Consider the following 18108-nt stretch of genomic DNA (forward strand, 5'->3'; position numbering starts at 1 on the left):
CTGAGCTGGCACCTCCCCTTTAGGGCTGCTCCTGGAGCTCAGCGTTCTGGCGCCTGCCTCTGTTTCAGCTTCTCCGCTCTCGAAGAGCAAAACTGAGAATCGAAACTGCGCGGGATTCCATGCAGCAGGATCCGGAACCGACCGGATCGCCGGGGCCCCAGCAGGACCCCGCGCTGCCCCACTCGCCCAGCATGCCTCCCCCGGAGTCACTCTCCGAAGGCCACCAGTCCAGCCACAGCGACAGCCCCACAGAGGTACTACTGCGTTTGGGGAGATGGGGTTCGGGCTTTGTTAATTAGGTATGGTCGGTGGAATGGGAGGACTGGGGAACTTGACCAAGTACCTTGAAAAATGACGCAAAGAAGGGAGACCAGGTGCGAGGGTCCTGACCTTCTCGGCAGGGTTAGGGGTCGTGGAAAGTAGAAAAGGGGATCAGCATGAGTTTGAGGGAGGAATCTCTGGGTTGCTATTCCCCATAAGCAGCGGGGTGATGCCGAAGGTGAGTGGAACTCCGGGCCAGACTCTTCCGCCCCAGCTGGCGACATGCCTCTTATCCCCTACCTCAGATGAAGGACCACCTGTTAAGGAAAATGGAGGTAGTAGTCTTATCGCACCCGCCTGGCAACCCCGGACATGTGCCAGGTGTGGAAAAGCCAGAACCCTTGTTCCCAGATCAGAAAGTGGGAGAGAGGTGTCTTGGCTAAAGTTCAGGGTTCCTGTGGTTTCTCCTCTAGGAAACTTCTTGGATCCTTTTCCTGGAGCACTGTGCTCCCTCAACCCTCATCCCCAGGGGGTTTTTAGGGGTTTACTGGTCTTCTCCTGCACAAACTCCCCACCCCCAAAGGAAGTGCTTAGATCACTTGCTCTGTTTTCTTCCAGGCCCTTTTTACTCTCTTTCATGAAAGTACAAATAATACCATATTGCATTAACTTTTATTAGTTGCAGTAAAACACCTAGGAATAATATTTACAATACTAGTTAACATGTTTGAGTATTTTTCATGTGCCAGGTACTGTATTATGTTATGTATGTTTTATCTGTTTCTAGGTGTACAATTCAGTGGCATTAAATGCATTCCACAATGTTTGTAATCATCACCACTGTCTATTTTCAGAATTTGTTCATTGAAACAAAATCTGTACCCTTTAAGCTCCTCATTCTCCTCTTCCCCCTAGTTGCTGGTAACCTCTAATCTACTTTCTGTTTCTCTGAATTTGTCTAGTCTAGATATTTTATGTAAGTGGAATCCTACAGTATTTATCTCTGTGTTTGGCTGGCTTTACTTAACATGATGTCTTCAAGGTATATTCATGTTGTAGCATGTATCAGAATGTCCTTTTTAAGGCTAAATAATATTCCATTGTATGTACATACTACATTTTGTTTTTCCATTTATCTGTTGATGGACACTTGAGTTGTTTCCACCTTTGTGAGTAATGCTGTGTACAGAATAATGGATGTACAAGCATCTGGATCCTTGTTTTCTGTTCTTTTGGGTATATAGCTAGGTGTAGAATTGCTGGAGCCTATGGTAGTTCTATGTTTAAGTTTTTGAGGAACCATCAAAGTGCAGTAAGCATTTTGTGTGAGGCTTTATGACCCACATTTAATGAATCTCCTTTTTTAAAGTCCCTTGAAGGCAAGGGTTTGTCCTGGAATCAGGGGTCCCCAAGTTCCAGACCACGGACCGGCACTTGTCGTGGCCTATTAGGAACCGGGTTCACAGTGGCAAGCAGTCAGCAAGAGAGCAAAACTTAATCTGTACTTACAGCTGCTCTCATTGCTTGCACTACCAAATTATCACAGTGGAAACAGAAAAATGTGCACAATAAACGTAATACATTTAAATCATCCCTACATCACCCCACCCATAGAAAAACTATCTTTCAGGAAGCCATAACCTGGTCCCCAAAGGGTTGGGGACTGCTGCTATACATCTGTGTATCTTGTCTCATGAGAAGCAGATGCTCAGTAAATCGTGGAGTGAGTGTGGGAAGGCCTAAGTCAGTGGAGGACTGGGATACTGATAAGCCTGGGTTTTTGTGTCATCCAGTGACAGCCTGGTATGAAACAGGAAGTGCCACTGTCAGCAGGCAGCCACAGGATGGGTATCCGGTCGGGTGGGGACTCCTGGGACTTCACGTCTCACCTCCCTCTCTGATTCCCCAGCAAGCCACGGAGGAAGAGTTCCAGTTCTTGCGCTGCCAGGGCTGCCGGGCAGAAGCTAAGTGCCCCAAGCTCCTGCCTTGTCTGCACACGCTGTGTTCAGGATGCCTGCAGGAGTCCGGCGTGCAGTGCCCGGTCTGCCGGGCCCCCTGGCCCTCAGGCGCCGGCACACAGGCCCTGGACAACGTCTTCTTCGAGAGCCTGCAGCGGCGGCTGTCGGTGTACCAGCAGATCGCTCGCGAGCAGGCATTTTGCACCCGCTGCAAAGAGCCGGCCAACTACTGGTGCTTCGAGTGCGAGCAGCTCATCTGCCACAAGTGCTTCGAGGCTCACCAGTGGTTCCTCAAGCACGAGGCCCGGCCCCTGGCGGAGCTCCGCAGCCAGTCGATACGGGAGTTTCTGGATGGCACCCGCAAGTCCAACAATATCTTCTGCTCCAACCCCAATCACCGCACTCCTATGCTGACCAGGTGAGCAGGCCGGCCGAGGGTGGGGTGGTGCATCTAAGAGCCAGGTAGAGGCTGCGGGGAGCAGAGATCCAGAGCCTAACAGCCGGAGCGTGGGTCAAGGAGCTTCTGAGGTCTTGCAACTCACAATGTGGTCCACACACCAGCAGCATCAGTAGCCATGACCACAGTTTACGCTTTCCCGTGGGAATGGATGGATAGTAATAGTTCCCAATTTCCCCTCACAAGAAAATAATGCTGCAGAATCATCTTTTCACCCATATCCAGTCATTGCTTCAGGATAAATTTTTTAAAATACCGGGACTCGGTGAAGGGATATGAAAGTTTTACATTTCGATACATGTTACCAAACTGCCCTTTAAAAACTCTTAAAGAAAAAAATAAATAAATAAAAATAAAAAAATAAAAACTCTTAAAGAGTGGAATTTTCCATAAGTGCTGCCACTCAAGTCTCCCTAAGCTAGATTGTAGAATGAGATGTGGGTAGTTAGTTCCTGGCTCAAAAGCACTCCCGAACTTCCTGGGAGGGTCTATGTGAAGAAAGTCAAGTCCCATTTTAATTATTTTACCAAGCAGCACAGGAATTTAAATTCAGATTTTTTGAGACAAATAAAATGCATTAATACGGTTCAAAAAATTGCTAACAAAACTTATAGAGAGAACAAAGTCTCCATTCCATTTTGTCCCACATCTGCCTAATACCCATCCCTTCTCCCTCCCCAATCCAAGGTTAACCATTGTTACCAGCTTTAAAGGGCTTCCCTCGTGGCTCAGCTGGTAAAGAATCCGCCTGCAATGTGGGAAACCTGTGTTCGATCCCTGGATTGGGAAGATCCCCTGGAGAAGGGAAAGGCTACCCACTCCAATATTCTGGCCTAGAGAATTCCATGGACTACAGAGTCCATGGGGTCACAAAGAATCAGTCAAGACTGAGCAACTTTCACTTTCACCAGCTTTAAAAGTTTCCAGAGTTTATGAATATACACACAGATATAAGTATATAGTCTTATAGGACTTATTTTTCCCTTTTTTAGCAAAAAGATAGCATACCTGTGTGAACTTTTAACACTCTCCTCTCACCCACCTACAATAAATAGCTGTATAAGATTCTTGGGGATCAGCTTACAAAGTGAAGGTATTCTTTGCCCATAAGGGGCACACTCAGACAGAGTTCCATTCCTGCTAAACTATAACTTACGCTTGCTTCCTGCTAGGAGGTTTACCACCTGTACTACCAGATTCCACAAGGGCTGATATTATTGTTTGAGTTTGGATTTCTTTATTTATTATTGAGGTTGTCCAGTGACTTCTCATGTGTTTATTGGTCATTGAGCTTCTTCATTTGTGAATTGCTTACTGAGGTCTTTTGCTTGTTGATTTGTTTACTCTTAGGAATTACTCTTCAATTATAAGAGCTTGTTATAGTGCAGACATTTTTCCTGTGTTGACCTTTGTCATTCATTTAATATAAGGTGTTGTGTTCAAGTTTTTAGTTCTATATAGTCTAATCCATTAACCTCTTCCTTTATGGTATCTGGCTTTGGTCATCCTAGGAAAGATTTTGCCTATGCCAATATTGAAAATATTTACTTATACTCTATTTTAATAGTTTCTTTTTGTCATTAAATCTTTAACTCCCGTGGAACTTATCTTTGTGTGTGATATAAGATAGGAACACTTGCTTCTTGTTTCTCTTCAGATAGAAAGCCAGTTCTCTCAACAACTTTCATTGAATAATCCACTCATTTTGTTTGATTTTTCCCATTTTTTAAAAATTGAAGCATAGTTGATGTACAATATTCTATAAGTTACAGGTGTACAAGATAGTGAATTCAGTAGCTTTATATTTAGTAGGGTGAATTCCCACTCTTCAGAAATAATTTTGCTTTTACAATTTGTGCAGCTTCTCTTGCTCTTACACTTCAGGCAGCTTCAGAATTCGCATTTTCTTTGGGATTTTGATTGAGATGGAATTAAATCTTGGACGAATTGACCTCATCTCTGGTTACATCTTTTGGGTTTGAAAAAGAATTCCATGGACTGCATAGTCCATGGGGTCATAAAGAGTCAGTCATGCTTGAACGACTTTCACTTTCACCAACTTTAAAAGTTTCCAGAGTTTATGAATATACACACAGATATAAGTATATAGTCTTATAGGACTTATTTTTCCCTTTTTTAGCAAAAAGATAACATACCTGTGTGAACTCTTAACGCTCTCACAAATACCTTGAACTTTTAAATTATAGTTAAATTTACAACATGTAGTGAAGGTCCCCGGTGGCTCAGCAGTAAAGATTCTGCCTGCAGTTCAGAAGACTCAGGAGACATGGGTTAGATCCCTGGGTCAGGAAGATCTGGAAATGGCAACCCACTCCATTATTCTTGCCTGGGAAATCCCATGGATGGGAAGAGCAAGGCAGGCTACAGTCCATGAGGTTTCAAAGAGTTGATCATGACTGAGCATGCATTGCCTGTGAGATAATATGCAATAATATTATGAATGGACTCTTTTCCATTATAGTTTTTAACAGATTATCGTTAACATTCATTAATATGTATGTGTATATATATAGTGAAGAAGGAAATGGCAACCCACTCCAGTATTCTTGCCTGGAAAATCCCATGGACAGAGGAACCTGGCTGGCTGCAGTCCATGGGGTCACAAAGAGTTGGACACAACTGAGTGACTAACACACACACACACATACTATATCTAGCCATCCTATTGGGCTCTTTTATTCTTGTAAGTTTTTCTATTGATTTTTTTTTTTTTTTTTTTTAGATTTTATAGGTAAGTAGTCATATCACCTATAAATAATAAAAACTTTCTTCCTTCCAATATTTATACATATTACCTTTTTGTAACTTTGTTTCACTGATTTGGCCAGAACTGCAGGACAACATTGTATAATGTGAAGTGGTTAGAAAAGGCAACTTTGCTTTGTACCTGTCTTTCATGAAAAAGTTTCTTATGTTTTCTTGTTCAGTATGATGTTTATTGTTGACTTCCTTAGGTGACTTTTAAAAATCACATTAAGAAAGTTGCCTTGTGCATCTAGTTTACTAAGAGTTTTGTTGTTGCTGTTGTCTTGTTTTAACTCAGGGATAGGTGTTCTTTGGACTCCGAAGGTGTCCTTTCACCTTTTAGTATAATGAATGACATCACTAGGTTTCTTTATGTTGAACCATTAATTCCCAGGAGGAAAAACTGTATTTGGTCATGACATACAATTATTTTAGTTTCTAGCTTGATTCCATTTATTACTGTTTTATCTAGGCTATTATCTATATTTGTAAATGTGCTCAATTTTTATGCATATATATGATTTCCTTGTCAAGTTTTTGTATCCATTTGATACTAATCTCTTTCAATGAGTTTGTAAGTTTTTTTGAACATGATGATATATATAAATTGCTTAGCATAGTGCCTGGCACATATTAAATACTCAATAAATGTTAAAATACTATTCTTATAATTTCTCTGTTGTAGAATAAAGGACATAAGCAATTCAAGCTTATAGAAGTTTCTTGAAAAGCTATCTGAGACAGGTGCCTTTTTTGAAGAGTAGATTTTTTTCCCTTTTTGGGGACGGTCATGAATCAGATTTTCTGGAATGTTTTCTAAATCATCTTGAGTTATCTTACAATTTAAATATCTCCTCTATACCTGTAATTGTGTCCCCTTTCTTATTTCTTTTTTTTGGGGGGCAGGGTGAAGTAGAAAAGTTTTATTCCTTTGCCAGGCAAAAGGAGACACAGAGGGCTCTTGTCTCAAAGTGAAGTGAAGTGAAGTCGCTCAGTCGTGTCCCCGACTCTTTCAACAACACGGACTGTTGCCTACCAGGCTCCTCCATCCATGGGATTTTCCAGGCAAGAATACTGGAGTGGGTTGCCATTTCCTTCTCCATTATTTCTAATGTTGTATGAAAGTTAGAGTGTTAGTCACATCTGACTCTGCAATCCCATGGACTGTAGCCCACTAGACTCCTCTGTCCATGGGATTCTCTAGGCGAGAATACTGGAGTGGGTTGCCATTCCCTTTCTCCAGGGGATCTTCCTGACCCAGGGTTCAAACCTGAGCTACCAGGGAAGCCTCCTAATGTTGTATATTTGTGCTTATTTTAGTGGTCTTTTCAAAGCACTAGCTCTTTTTTTGATCTTTTTATTGCTTGCTGATATTAATGTTTTCCTTTTTTCTAATTAATCATTTTATTTTTAGCATCATTATTTTCTTTGTTGTACTCTTCTCTCATTATTCACCTAACTGAACTGAACATCTAATTCCTTTACTTGCTATCCTCATTGTTTACTGCATTCTTTGAGTATAACATTGCCTGCCTCCCATAACTTTGACAAGTAGTGTAATCATAGTCAATCGTTTCTCAAATATCTCTAATTTCGGTCTTTTCTCTTTTCAAACATTTTCTCCTTGTTAGAAGAGTGTGGGGGAGAATGTTTTCTAAAATTCTCAAGTGGCTTGTATTGTTTGATTTAAATGTTTGATGTTAATTTCTACAATATGGTCAACTAGTATTTAAAAGTTGTATCTATGACTTTGTTGAGGTTTTCTTTGGGGCCTACTGTATTCCTTTGACTAGCACATTCCTCGGATTTTTTTTGATGTGTATTCTTTGTAGAGATGTATCTATATCTCCTCTTTCTACTCTTGTTTAAATTTTTAACAAACATAATAGAACATATGTGTGTATGTGTATCTCTCTCTCACCATCAAGAGTGAGTGAGTGTGTGTGTGTCTGAGTGTGTGTGTGTGTGTGTGTGGTTAGTTGCTCAGTTGGCATCTGTTTCTTTGCGACCTTATGAACTGTAGACACCCAGACTCCTCTGTCAGTGGAATTCTCCAGGCAAGAATACCAGGTTGACATTCCCTTCTCCAGGGCATCTTCCCGACCCAGGGGTCGAATCCAGGTCTCCTATATTGCAGGCAGATTCTTTTCCAACTGAACCATCAAGAGTAGATTACAACTGTTCTTCCAGATAGGATAAAACTTTTAGCATACTTTTTCCTCTCTCCTTCCGTTCCCACATTCAGATATAGTTGTATTAACATGAAATTTTATCTCTAGATTATTACCAAATTTTCTATGTCTTTTCTATCCTAAGCATCTTTTTTTGGCAGTTAGTTATCACATTGTAACCCACTTGTTATTTATGATCTTAGATTCTTATTGGTGTTGCTGCCCACAATAATTTTCTCTATATCTTCCTCTTTCTTCAATTATTTAATGTTCATTTCCCAGTTGACTGGAATACTTCAAGTAAATTTTTTGGTTGATTTTTGAAGCATACTTTCCAGAACTTTGAGTATCTTAACTTGCAGGTTCTTTTGCTGTCACATTTCTGTATTTATAATGTTTTTTGGTTGTGCCATGTAGCTTGTGGGATTTTAATTCCCTGACTAGGGATCAAACCCAGGCCCTAGACAGTGAGACCACGGAGTCACATTTAAAGGAAAGTTTAGCTCATTGTAAAATTCTGAGGTCACAATCACAAATCTTTCATCTTGGAATACATAAACTTTGCTTTGTACATTTGTGGCCTTCAGTGTTGCAGGTGAGAAAGTCAATTATTGTCTATTTTTCCTCTCTGGGTAATCTGTTTGCTAAGGATTTTAAAAAAGATCTTTATTTTATTTTTCTGTGATGGGTCTTTGTTGCTGCATGCAGCCTTTCTCTAGTTGCAAAGAGAGGGGGCTACTCGCGGTGAGAGGGCGTCTCATTGCAGTGGTTTCTCCTTGTGAAGCACAGGCTCTAGGCGTGTGGGCTTTAGTAGTTTTGGCGCATAGGCATTGTTGCCCCCCGAGGCATGTGGAATCTTCCCAGACCAGGAATCCAACCTGTGTCTCCTGCATTGGCAGGTGGATTCTTAACTACTTGACCAACAGTGAAGCCCCTGCTAATGACTTTTATGTAATTTTTCTTTATTCTTGAAAATATTTCTTCAAGCTATAGGTCTTTTCTTTTTTCAATGATCCTCTCTGACATTGTTGAACTGAAAATTCAAGTCTTTCTTCAGCTCAAAGAAATTGTCTTCTACTTTTTTTATGTATTGCTCTCTGTTCATTTGCTTATGTTTTTCTTTTTACAAGTATTTGTGTGTGTGTGTGTGGCTTTTTTAAAATTAATTTTTTATTGGAGTATAGTTAATTTACAATGTGATATTAGTTTCTGCTGTATAACGGAGTGAATCAGTTATACGTACACATATATCCACTCTGTTTTAAATTCTTTTCCCAAATAGGTCATTACAGAGTAATGAGTAGAGTTCTCCATTCTAAACTGGAGGTTCTTATTACTTATCTGTTTTATATATAGTACTGTGTTTATTGGAGAAGGAAATGGCAACCCACTCCAGTGTTCTTGCCTGGAGAATCCCAGGGGCGGCAGAGCCTGGTGGGCTGCCGTCTGTGGGGTCTCACAGAGTCGGACACGACTGAAGTGACTTAGCAGCAGCAGCAGCATCGTGTTTGTGTCAATCCCAGTCTCCCAATTTACCCCTCACCCGTGTTCCCCCTGGTACCCATAAGTTTGTATTTACATCTTTAACTCTATTTCTGTTTTGTAAATAAGTTCCTTTGTTTCATTTTTTTTTTTTTTTAGAATCCACATATGAGTGACATCATATGATATTTGTGTTTCTCTGTCTAACTTAACGTCACTCGGTATGGCACTCTCTATGGTCAGTTGTGTCCATGTGCGACCCCATGGACTGTAGCCCCCTGGGAATTCCATTAATTCCGTTACTTTGCCTTTTTTCTTCCAGATTCTCATAGGTACTTGAATTGATTTTTTAATCCACCAGCTTTTTTTTTTTTTTTTTTGAGACTTCTTTCTACCGTTTACTACTTATGTTGAGGGTTTTTTTTTTTTTAGGTTTTTCCCCTAGCAATCATGTTTTTTTTTAATTGCCAAATAAGGTCAGTTTTCTCAGGATGCTTTTTCTTGTCAGCCTATTCTTCTTTTCTCAATGTATATTCTTAAATCTCCCTAACTAACAAGCTTAGAAGTTTTGGAAGTTTTATGTTTCCTATATTACCCTTTTATCAATGTGAGCCAGAAGTCAGTTTGGTCCCCATTTTGGCTGCTAATTCTCTTTATAGATCCTGTGGTTTTGTGTTGTCTGCTCACATGTAAATGTGAACATCTAGATCGCACAATTTTAGTAGCTGATAGGCAGCAGTTGTATGAACCACAGTTTATATCTCCCACCCTGCAATAAGGACAGGACCTCCGCCAGAGCCCCAGGATGGTGGTAGCTCACGGAGTGCCTCACCTTTTAGTGTAGGGGTGGGCGTGGATTTCTCCCCAGGTATAATGAGCAAGGAAGTCCTTCCAGAAAGAAGACAGGATTCTTTTCCCTTGTGCATGGTAGATGTCTTCAAAAAGCTGACCGTGTTATTTAAAAACCATACGTACACAGTCACAGTTCACATTGTTTCACATTTTATCAGTGATTATTAGAAAACTTCAACTTGTTTCTTCTGCACAAAACCTCAATGTCACAAATAACCCACAACTTCCTTCAGCTTACAAGTCAATAATAAACCCTTCCATCCTTTGACATTGAGCTGACTTATGATTCACACTAGGAGGCAGCATCAGAAATGGCTTTAAACTTTTAAACCCAGCCTGGGAGGGTCCTCCCTGGGGCCCTTGGCATTTGGTCACCATGCCTCTGGAGTCCATTCTTTCAGCCCACCTTCCTGCTACATAGCAGGCCCTCTGCTAGGTGCTTGGGTATAAATATAAACAGATACAGCCCTTGACCTCTGAGGTCACAATCTGGTGAAGGAACCAGATCTGCAATTAACAATCAAGGTTGCAAAGGGCTTTGAGGAAGCCGGCTCACGTGGGTCACTCTGTGCCCATAGTTGCCCTAAGGACAGTGTGAAAAGCCACTGTCCTCTGCCTCACGTCTTCCCTTGCCAGAGGGCCAACGTCCCATGGGTGTTCAGTCAGTCATTTAAGGGCAGGAGGAAGAAGGAAGGCAGACACTGGGCAAGTGAGCTCAAGAAAGGCCACCTGCCTAGCCTGGATTGGCTGCTGGTTGGGGACTACAGCTTCCAAGGGAGTATCGTACTTAGGCTGATAGGTAAGGAAGCAGAAAGAGGAGGGAGCGTGTGCAAATCGAGAGGCTCCAGCAAGTCTGCTGCATTTCAGGAACTCCAGGTAATGGGTGTGCAGGGTGGCAGGGGCTAGAAGGGTGAGCTGGGCTCAAACATGGGGGAGAGGGCTTCCCTGGTGGCTCAGTGGATAAGAATCTGCCGGCCAGTGCTGGAGAACGTGGGTTCAAACTCTGGTCCGGGAAGATCCCACATACCTCAGAGCAACCGAGCCTGTGCACCACAGCCCTTAAGCCTGTGCTCCCGAGCTGGGGAGCTGCAACTACAGAGCCCACGCGCCACAGCTACTGAAGCCTGTGTGCCCTAGAGCCGGTGCTCCACAGCAGGAGAAGCCACCGCAGCGAGAAGCCCTGGCATCGCAACTAGAGTAGCCCTGGCTCTCCATAACTAGAGAAAAGCTCATGCAGGGACAGACTCGGCACAGTCAAAAACAAATAAATACAATTATTAAAAAAGAAAGAAAGAAAAAACATGGGGGAATTGGAAGAGTTATGACTCTGTCCTGTAATTTCCAGGACAAAGAAGGTTCTCAGTTTTCCCCATTTCCCTGCAGTTGGCTCTTACACCAGTGAATATCCTGGAGAACACAGTGTGAGTGGATCTATGGGGGACTCTGTTGGAAACCCCCGAGAGGAATTAAGGCAGAGAGCAGGAGAGTGTTCAGATCCTCTCTCTGTACTCTGCTATTTGATTGAGGTGAGCAAGTTTAGGAGCAGGGAGACCAGGATTGTTTTCTTTTTTTGGCTACGTGCTTATTTACATTTTGAGAATGAAAGTGTTAGTCACTCAGTCGTGTCCGACTCTTTGCAACCTCATGGACTGTAGTCCACCAGGCTTCTCTGTCCATGGGATTCTCCAGGCAAGAATACTGGACTGGGTTGCCATTCCTCTTCCATAAAGAATTTGAGATTTACCAATTTATTGTTGGGTATATGACCCAACCTGAAACTGAAGCAAAGAATCTGGACCTGGGGGAAAAGGAGCCACTTTAGGAGGCTGAGGCCATGGTACAGGTGGGGCCTGCAGGAATGCAGAGATGGCAGCATGGGGAGAAGGCCAGGGTCTCACACAGCCATGGACAGCCTGTCCTGGAGGTCAAGGTGGCTGCCAGCCTTATCATCACGTGTGCTCGGGAGTGCCTTAGGGTAGGGGTACGTTAGGGGAATCAATCTAGGACCGTTAAAATTTGTAGGCAGGAAGAACTTTAGCTATAGTTGAATGGGGGAAATGAAAGACCTATTAGCAGAGACATTGCCTACAAAGGTCCGTATAGTCGAAGCTATGGTTTTTCCAGTAGTCATGTACGGATGTGAGAGTTGGACCATAAAGAAGGCTGAATGCCAAAGAACTGATGCTTTTGAAATGTGGTGTTGCAGAAGACTCTTGAGAGTCCCTTGGACAGCAAGGAGATCAAACCAATTCATCCTAAAAGAAATCAGTCCTGAATATTCACTGGAAGGACTGATGCTGAAGCTGAAGCTCCAGTACTTTGGCCACCTGATACAAAAAGCTGACTCATTGGAAAAGACCCTGATGCTGGGAAAGATTGAAGACAGGAGGAGAAGGGGATGACAGAGGATGAGATGGTTGGATGGCATCACCGACTCAATGGACATGAGTTTGAGCAAGCTCCAGGAGATGGTGAAGGACAGGGAAGCCTAACGTGTAGCAGTCCATGGGGTCGCAGAGAGTTGGACATGACTGAGTGACTGAACAAACAAAAAGTAATCTAGTTTGAGAAGTATGATGAGATGATCAACTGGGAAAAGCGTTCCCAAGACCAGAAGTTGGGATGATTTGCAACAGGTGGGGAGAGGCACCCTGGTTCAGGGCAGAGGCAACATCATACAGTGGCAGCAGAAAGCAGAGTGCAGGGGACAAGTATGAAGCCAGCCTTAAGTGGTGCTCTTTGACTCCTTGGTACCGGGGCAGTACTTTTCAAGTGGGAAACTTTGCCTTTTCCGATACGGTCAGAGAATGGGCTCTTCTGGTTGGATCTGACCTCATCTTCTTTTTTAGATTAATTTCTGTTGGAGTATAGTTACTGTACAGTATTGTGTTAGTTTCTCCTGTACGCAGAGTAAATCAGCTCAGTCACTCAGTCGTGTCCAACTCTTTGTGACCCCATGGACTGTAGGGCTCCTCTGTCCATGAGATTTTTCAGGCAAGAATACTGGAGTGAGGTCCCTTTTCCTATGCATATACATCTATCCCTCTTTTTTGGGTTTCCTTTCCATGTAGGTCATCACAGAGCTCTGAGTAGAATTCCCTGTGCCATACAGAAGGTTCTCATTAGTTATCTATTTTATACATAGTAGTGTCTATACGCCAATCACAATCTTCCAATTCATCCCTCCCTTTCTTCCCCCCTTGGTATCCATACTTTTGTTCTCTACATCTATGTCTGTTTCTGCTCTGCAAATAAGATCATCTATACCATTTTTCTGGAGTCCACATATAAGCGATGTTATATGGTATTTATTCATCTCTATTTGACTGACTTCTTTGTGTATGACAGTTTCAGGGTCCATCCACAGCTCTGCAAATGGCATGATTTCGTTCCTTTTTCTGGCTGAGTAATATTCCATTGTATCTGTACCACATCTTCTTTATCCATTCCTCTGTCAGTAGACATTTAGGTTGCTGCCATGTCTTGGCTATTATAAATTGTGCTGCATTGAGCATTGGGATGCATGTAGCTTTTTGAATTATGGTTTTCCTGGGTATATGCCCAGGAATGGGATTGCTAGGTCATAGGATAGTTCTGTTCCACACCCTCCTATAAGATTATTGAGAAAGAAAGAATTGTTGCAAGAGGCCAGAACATTAATGGGAGCTCATTCCCAAGTAAGAGGTCTTATCCCAGTGAGGACCAGGACAGGACACAGGATTTCCTGACTGCAGACTCTGTCTGCACAGAGCCTGACCCGGTGCTCCCAGCCTCCACATGCAGGCAGTCTTCAACTAACAACCAGGCTCAGCTGCAAAAAAAGAATTCTGCAAGTTGCTTGTTTAGAGCTGAGATTGTATTTTCCCTTAGAATTAAATTATTCAAAGGAAGTTTGCTATTTAAGCAATGTTACGTTTAATTTTCCTTGACTTTGATGAAAAAAAAAGATATTGAAGTAAAATTAGACTTGTTCAGTCGCTCAGTCATGTCTGACTGCAGTGTGCCTGGCTCCTCTGTCCTCCACTGTCTCCCGAAGTTTGCTCAGATTCGTGTCAGTGATATTATCTAACCATCTCATCCTCTGCTGGCCACTTCTCCTTTTGCCTTCAGTCTTTCCCAGCTTCCAGAGTCTTTTCCAGTGAGTGGGCTCTTTGCATCAGGAGGCCAAAGTATTGGAGCTTCAACTTCAGCAACAGTCCTTCCAATGAGTATTCAGGGTTGATTTCCTTTAGGATGAACTGGTTGCATCTCCTTGCTGTCCAAGGAACTCTCCTGAGTCTTCTCCAACACCACAGTTCAAAAGCATCAGTTCTTCAGCGTTCAGCCTTCTTTACGGTCCAGCTCTCACATTCGTACACGACTACTGGAAAAACCATAGCTTTGACTAGATGGACCTTTGTTGGTAAAGTAATCTCTCTGCTTTTTAATATACTGTCTAGGTTTGTCATAGCTTTTCTTCCAAGAAGCAAGCGTCTTAATTTCATGGCTGCAGTCACCATCTGCAGTGATTTTGGAGCCCAAGAAAATAAAGTTTCTCGCTATTTCCCTTGTTTCCCCATCTATTTGCCGTGAAGTGATGGGGCTGGATGCCAGGATCTTCCTTTTTTCAATGTTGTATTTTAAGCCAGCTTTTTCACACTCCTCTTTCACCTTCATCAAGAGGCTCTTTAGTTCCTCTTCACTTTCTGCCATAAGGGTGATGTCATCTGTATGTCTGAGGTTATTGACATTTCTCCCAGCAACCTTGACTCCAGCTTGTGCTTCATTTAGCCCAGCATTTTACATGATTACTCTGCATATAAGTTAAATAGGCAAGGTGACAATATACAGCCTTACTGTACTCCTTTCCCAATTTTGAACCAGTCCATTGTTTCATGTCCAGTTCTAACTGTTGCTTCTTGACCTGCATATAGGTTTTGCTGGAGGCAGGTAAGGTGGTCTGGTATTCCCAGCTCTTTAAGAATTTTCCACAGTTTGTTGAGATCCACACAGTCAAAGGCTTTAGCGTAGTCAATGAAGCAAAAGTAGATATTTTTCTGGAATTCTCTATTTTTTCCTATGATCCAGAAGACGTTGGCAGTTTGATCTCTAGTTCCTTTGCCTTTTCTGAATCCAGCTTGAACATCTGGAAGTTCTCAGTTCATGTACTATTCAAGCCTGGCTTGGAGAATTTAGAGCATTACTTTGCTAATGTGAAATGAGTGCAATTGTGTGATAGTTTGAACATTCTGTGGCATTGCCCTTCTTTGGGATTGGAATGAAAACTGATTTTTTTCCAGTCCTGTAGCCACTGCTGAGTTTTCCATATTTGCTGGCATATTGAACGCAGCACTTTAACAGCATCATCTTTTAGGATTTGAGATAGCTCAACTAGAATTCCATCACGTCCACTAGCTTTGCTTGTAGTGATGCTTCCTAAGGCCCACTTGGCTTCACAATCCAGAATGTGTGCCTCTAGGTGAGTGATTACACCATCGTGGTTATCTGGGTCATTAAAATCTTTATAATGACACAGTTCTTCTGTGTATTCTTGCCACCTCTTCTTAATATCTTCTGCTTCTGTTAGATCCATAGCATTTCTGTCCTTTATTGTGCCCATCTTTGCATGAAATGTTCCCTCAGTATCTCTAATTTTCTTGAAAAGATCCCTAGTCTTTCCCATTCTATTATTTTCATTTATTTGTTTTCATTGTTCACTTAGGAAGGCTTTCTTATCTCTCCTTGCTCTTCTTTGGAACTCTGCATTCAGATGGATATATCTTTCCTTTTCTCCTTTGCCTTTTACTTCTCTTCTTTTCTCAGCTATTTTTAAGGCCTCCTCAGACAGTCATTTAGCCTTTTTTTGCATTTCTTTTTCTTGGGGATGGTCTTGATCAATGCCTCCTGTACAATACCACGAACCTCTGTCCATAGTTCTTCAGGCACTCTATTGGATCTAATCCCTTCAATCTATTTGTCACATCCACTGTATAATCATAAGGGATTTGATTTAGGTCATGTATTAATGGCCTAATAGTTTTCCCTACTTTCTCCAATTTAAGTATGAATTTTGCAATATTGAGTCCATGATCTGAGCCACAGTCAGCTCCTAGTCTTGTTTTTCTGAGTGTATAGAGCTTCTCCATCTTCGACTGCAAAGAATATAATCAATCTGATTTCAGTATTGACCATCTGGTGATGCCCAGATGTCATTTCTTTAGAGCTTTATAGACTTTGCTGAATTATCGTTCAGCAGCAGATGTTCACCAGGAGAGTCCTGAGGACAGATTCATTTGCTTTTTCTGTCTTGATGCCTAAAGATACTTTTCATTCCTGAGATGTATTAATTTAACCAAGCTGTCTTAGTGTTGAGCATTTTGTATCAAGTTATTCTAGAACCTGACTTGCTCCTTTAGTCTAAAAGTTCTATTTCAGTGAAAATTTCTTATGTTATCCCTCCTCCTCTTTCTTCCTCTTGCTTATTTTCTTCTTGCTCTGTTACCTTTAGTATTACAGTTTTTAATTTATGATTTTATTCTTTTTCAGATTAATAATCTCAACAGTATTACTACAGTTTGGGGGAAATGTGTATGTTTAATGAGTATTGAATGAATAGCAAAGATCAGAACCATAGTAGACCCTCAAAGCTACATAAAATCATTTTATTATCTTTTTTATAAAAGTACTTGGGGTGGTACTTTTGTTGCTAAATTATGTCCGATTCTTTTCAACCCCATGGACTGTAATCTGCTAGGCTCCTCCTTTCATGGGATTTCCTAGGCGGGGATACCAGAGTTGGTTGTATATGTTTAATGGGGATTAAATGAATAACAAAGATCAGAACCACAGTAGACACTCAAAACTACATAAAATCATTTTGTACCCATTTTTATAAAAGTACTTGAGAATGTCAAAATTGTTTGTGTCACATGAGTTACTACTTGTTTTCTATGTCCCCAGATTCTATTTACATTTAATGATTAACTTTATAGTCATTGAATTGCATAACAAATACCTGCTTTGGCATATTTTACAATTTGGATTTGTTCTGTCAAATCTGTTAGAGTTGGAGAGGTATTTTGAGATTGGTACAACTAAATAGAAGAGCTGCCTCTTTATATCATATGTTCCTTAACTAATAAAGTATTAAGTTACATATGTGTGTGCATGCTTGGTTGTATCCGAGTCTGTGACCCCATGGACTGTAGTCTGCCAGGTTCCTCTATCCATAGGATTATCCTGGCAAGAATACTGGAGTGGATTGCCATTTCCTACTCCAGGGGATCTTCCAGACCCAGGGACTGAGCCTGAGTCTCCTGCAGCTCCTGCACTGGCAGGAGACGTCTTTACCCACTAGCGCCACCTGGGAAGCCCCCATAAAGTGAAAGTGAAAGTTGCTTAGCCGTTTCTGACTCTGCGACCCCATGGACTCCATGGAATTCTCCAGGCCACAATACTAGAGTGGGTAGCCTTTCCCTTCTCCTGGGGATCTTCCCAACCCAGGGATCGAACCCTGGTCTCCTGCATTGCAGGCGAATTCTTTACCAGCTGAACCACAAGTTATTGCTATCTCAATCATCAAATATCATTTTTCTTTATCAAATATCAAATATCATAGCTTTAGTTAATTGATTGTTTAAGCCATTTCCATCTGTTTTGCCATTTTATTTATTGAAATTAGGTTGACTTAAATAAAATAGCTTGATAATCACTATCTATGTGATAAACTTTGTCTTGTTGTCTTGCAAAATTTACTGACATGTAAATCCAAATCGTGTTCATGTTGACTAGTATCCAATACTATATAATTATAGTATATTATTATACAACTCAATGAATTTGCCCAAGTGATCTAACTTTGCTCAAAACTTGAATCTCCTTCATTAACATATAGCTTACATGCCACTTAAAATATTTCCTGCACTTGGTAACTATTCTGGCAGTACTTCCAAGGGGCATCATTGCAGTCACTTAAGCTAATGATGGTAATCACATTTTAGAAATACTGTCTGGAGGCACTAGGAAGGGTTGACTGGAGAGACCAGGGGCAAGGAGGCCTACTAAGGGACCGTCTTAAAGGCATCCAAGTCATAACTGGGACAAGAACAAAGGCAGTGTTGTTGGGAATTGGTATGACAGATTTAGGAGCTAGAATTCAGCCTTAATCATCTCTACGCTCTAG

At 41.7% G+C, this 18108-nt stretch overlaps 1 protein-coding gene across 5 annotated transcripts in view; it reads left to right on the forward strand.

Moving 5' to 3' along the window:
* The window catches only part of PML (PML nuclear body scaffold), a 52437-nt gene continuing 34329 nt past the window's right edge, over positions 1 to 18108 (forward strand). For all 5 annotated transcript variants that reach the window (XM_043489790.1, XM_043489793.1, XM_043489791.1 and 2 more), the window contains exons 1-2: positions 1 to 254; positions 2171 to 2637. In XM_043489790.1, the coding sequence (XP_043345725.1) occupies positions 120 to 254; positions 2171 to 2637 (602 nt within the window). In that variant the 5' untranslated portion in view covers positions 1 to 119. The remainder of the gene's footprint in view (positions 255 to 2170; positions 2638 to 18108) is intronic.

This window comes from Cervus canadensis, chromosome 17 (genome assembly GCF_019320065.1).
Source record: "Cervus canadensis isolate Bull #8, Minnesota chromosome 17, ASM1932006v1, whole genome shotgun sequence".
Classification (NCBI taxonomy): Eukaryota; Metazoa; Chordata; class Mammalia; order Artiodactyla; family Cervidae; genus Cervus; species Cervus canadensis.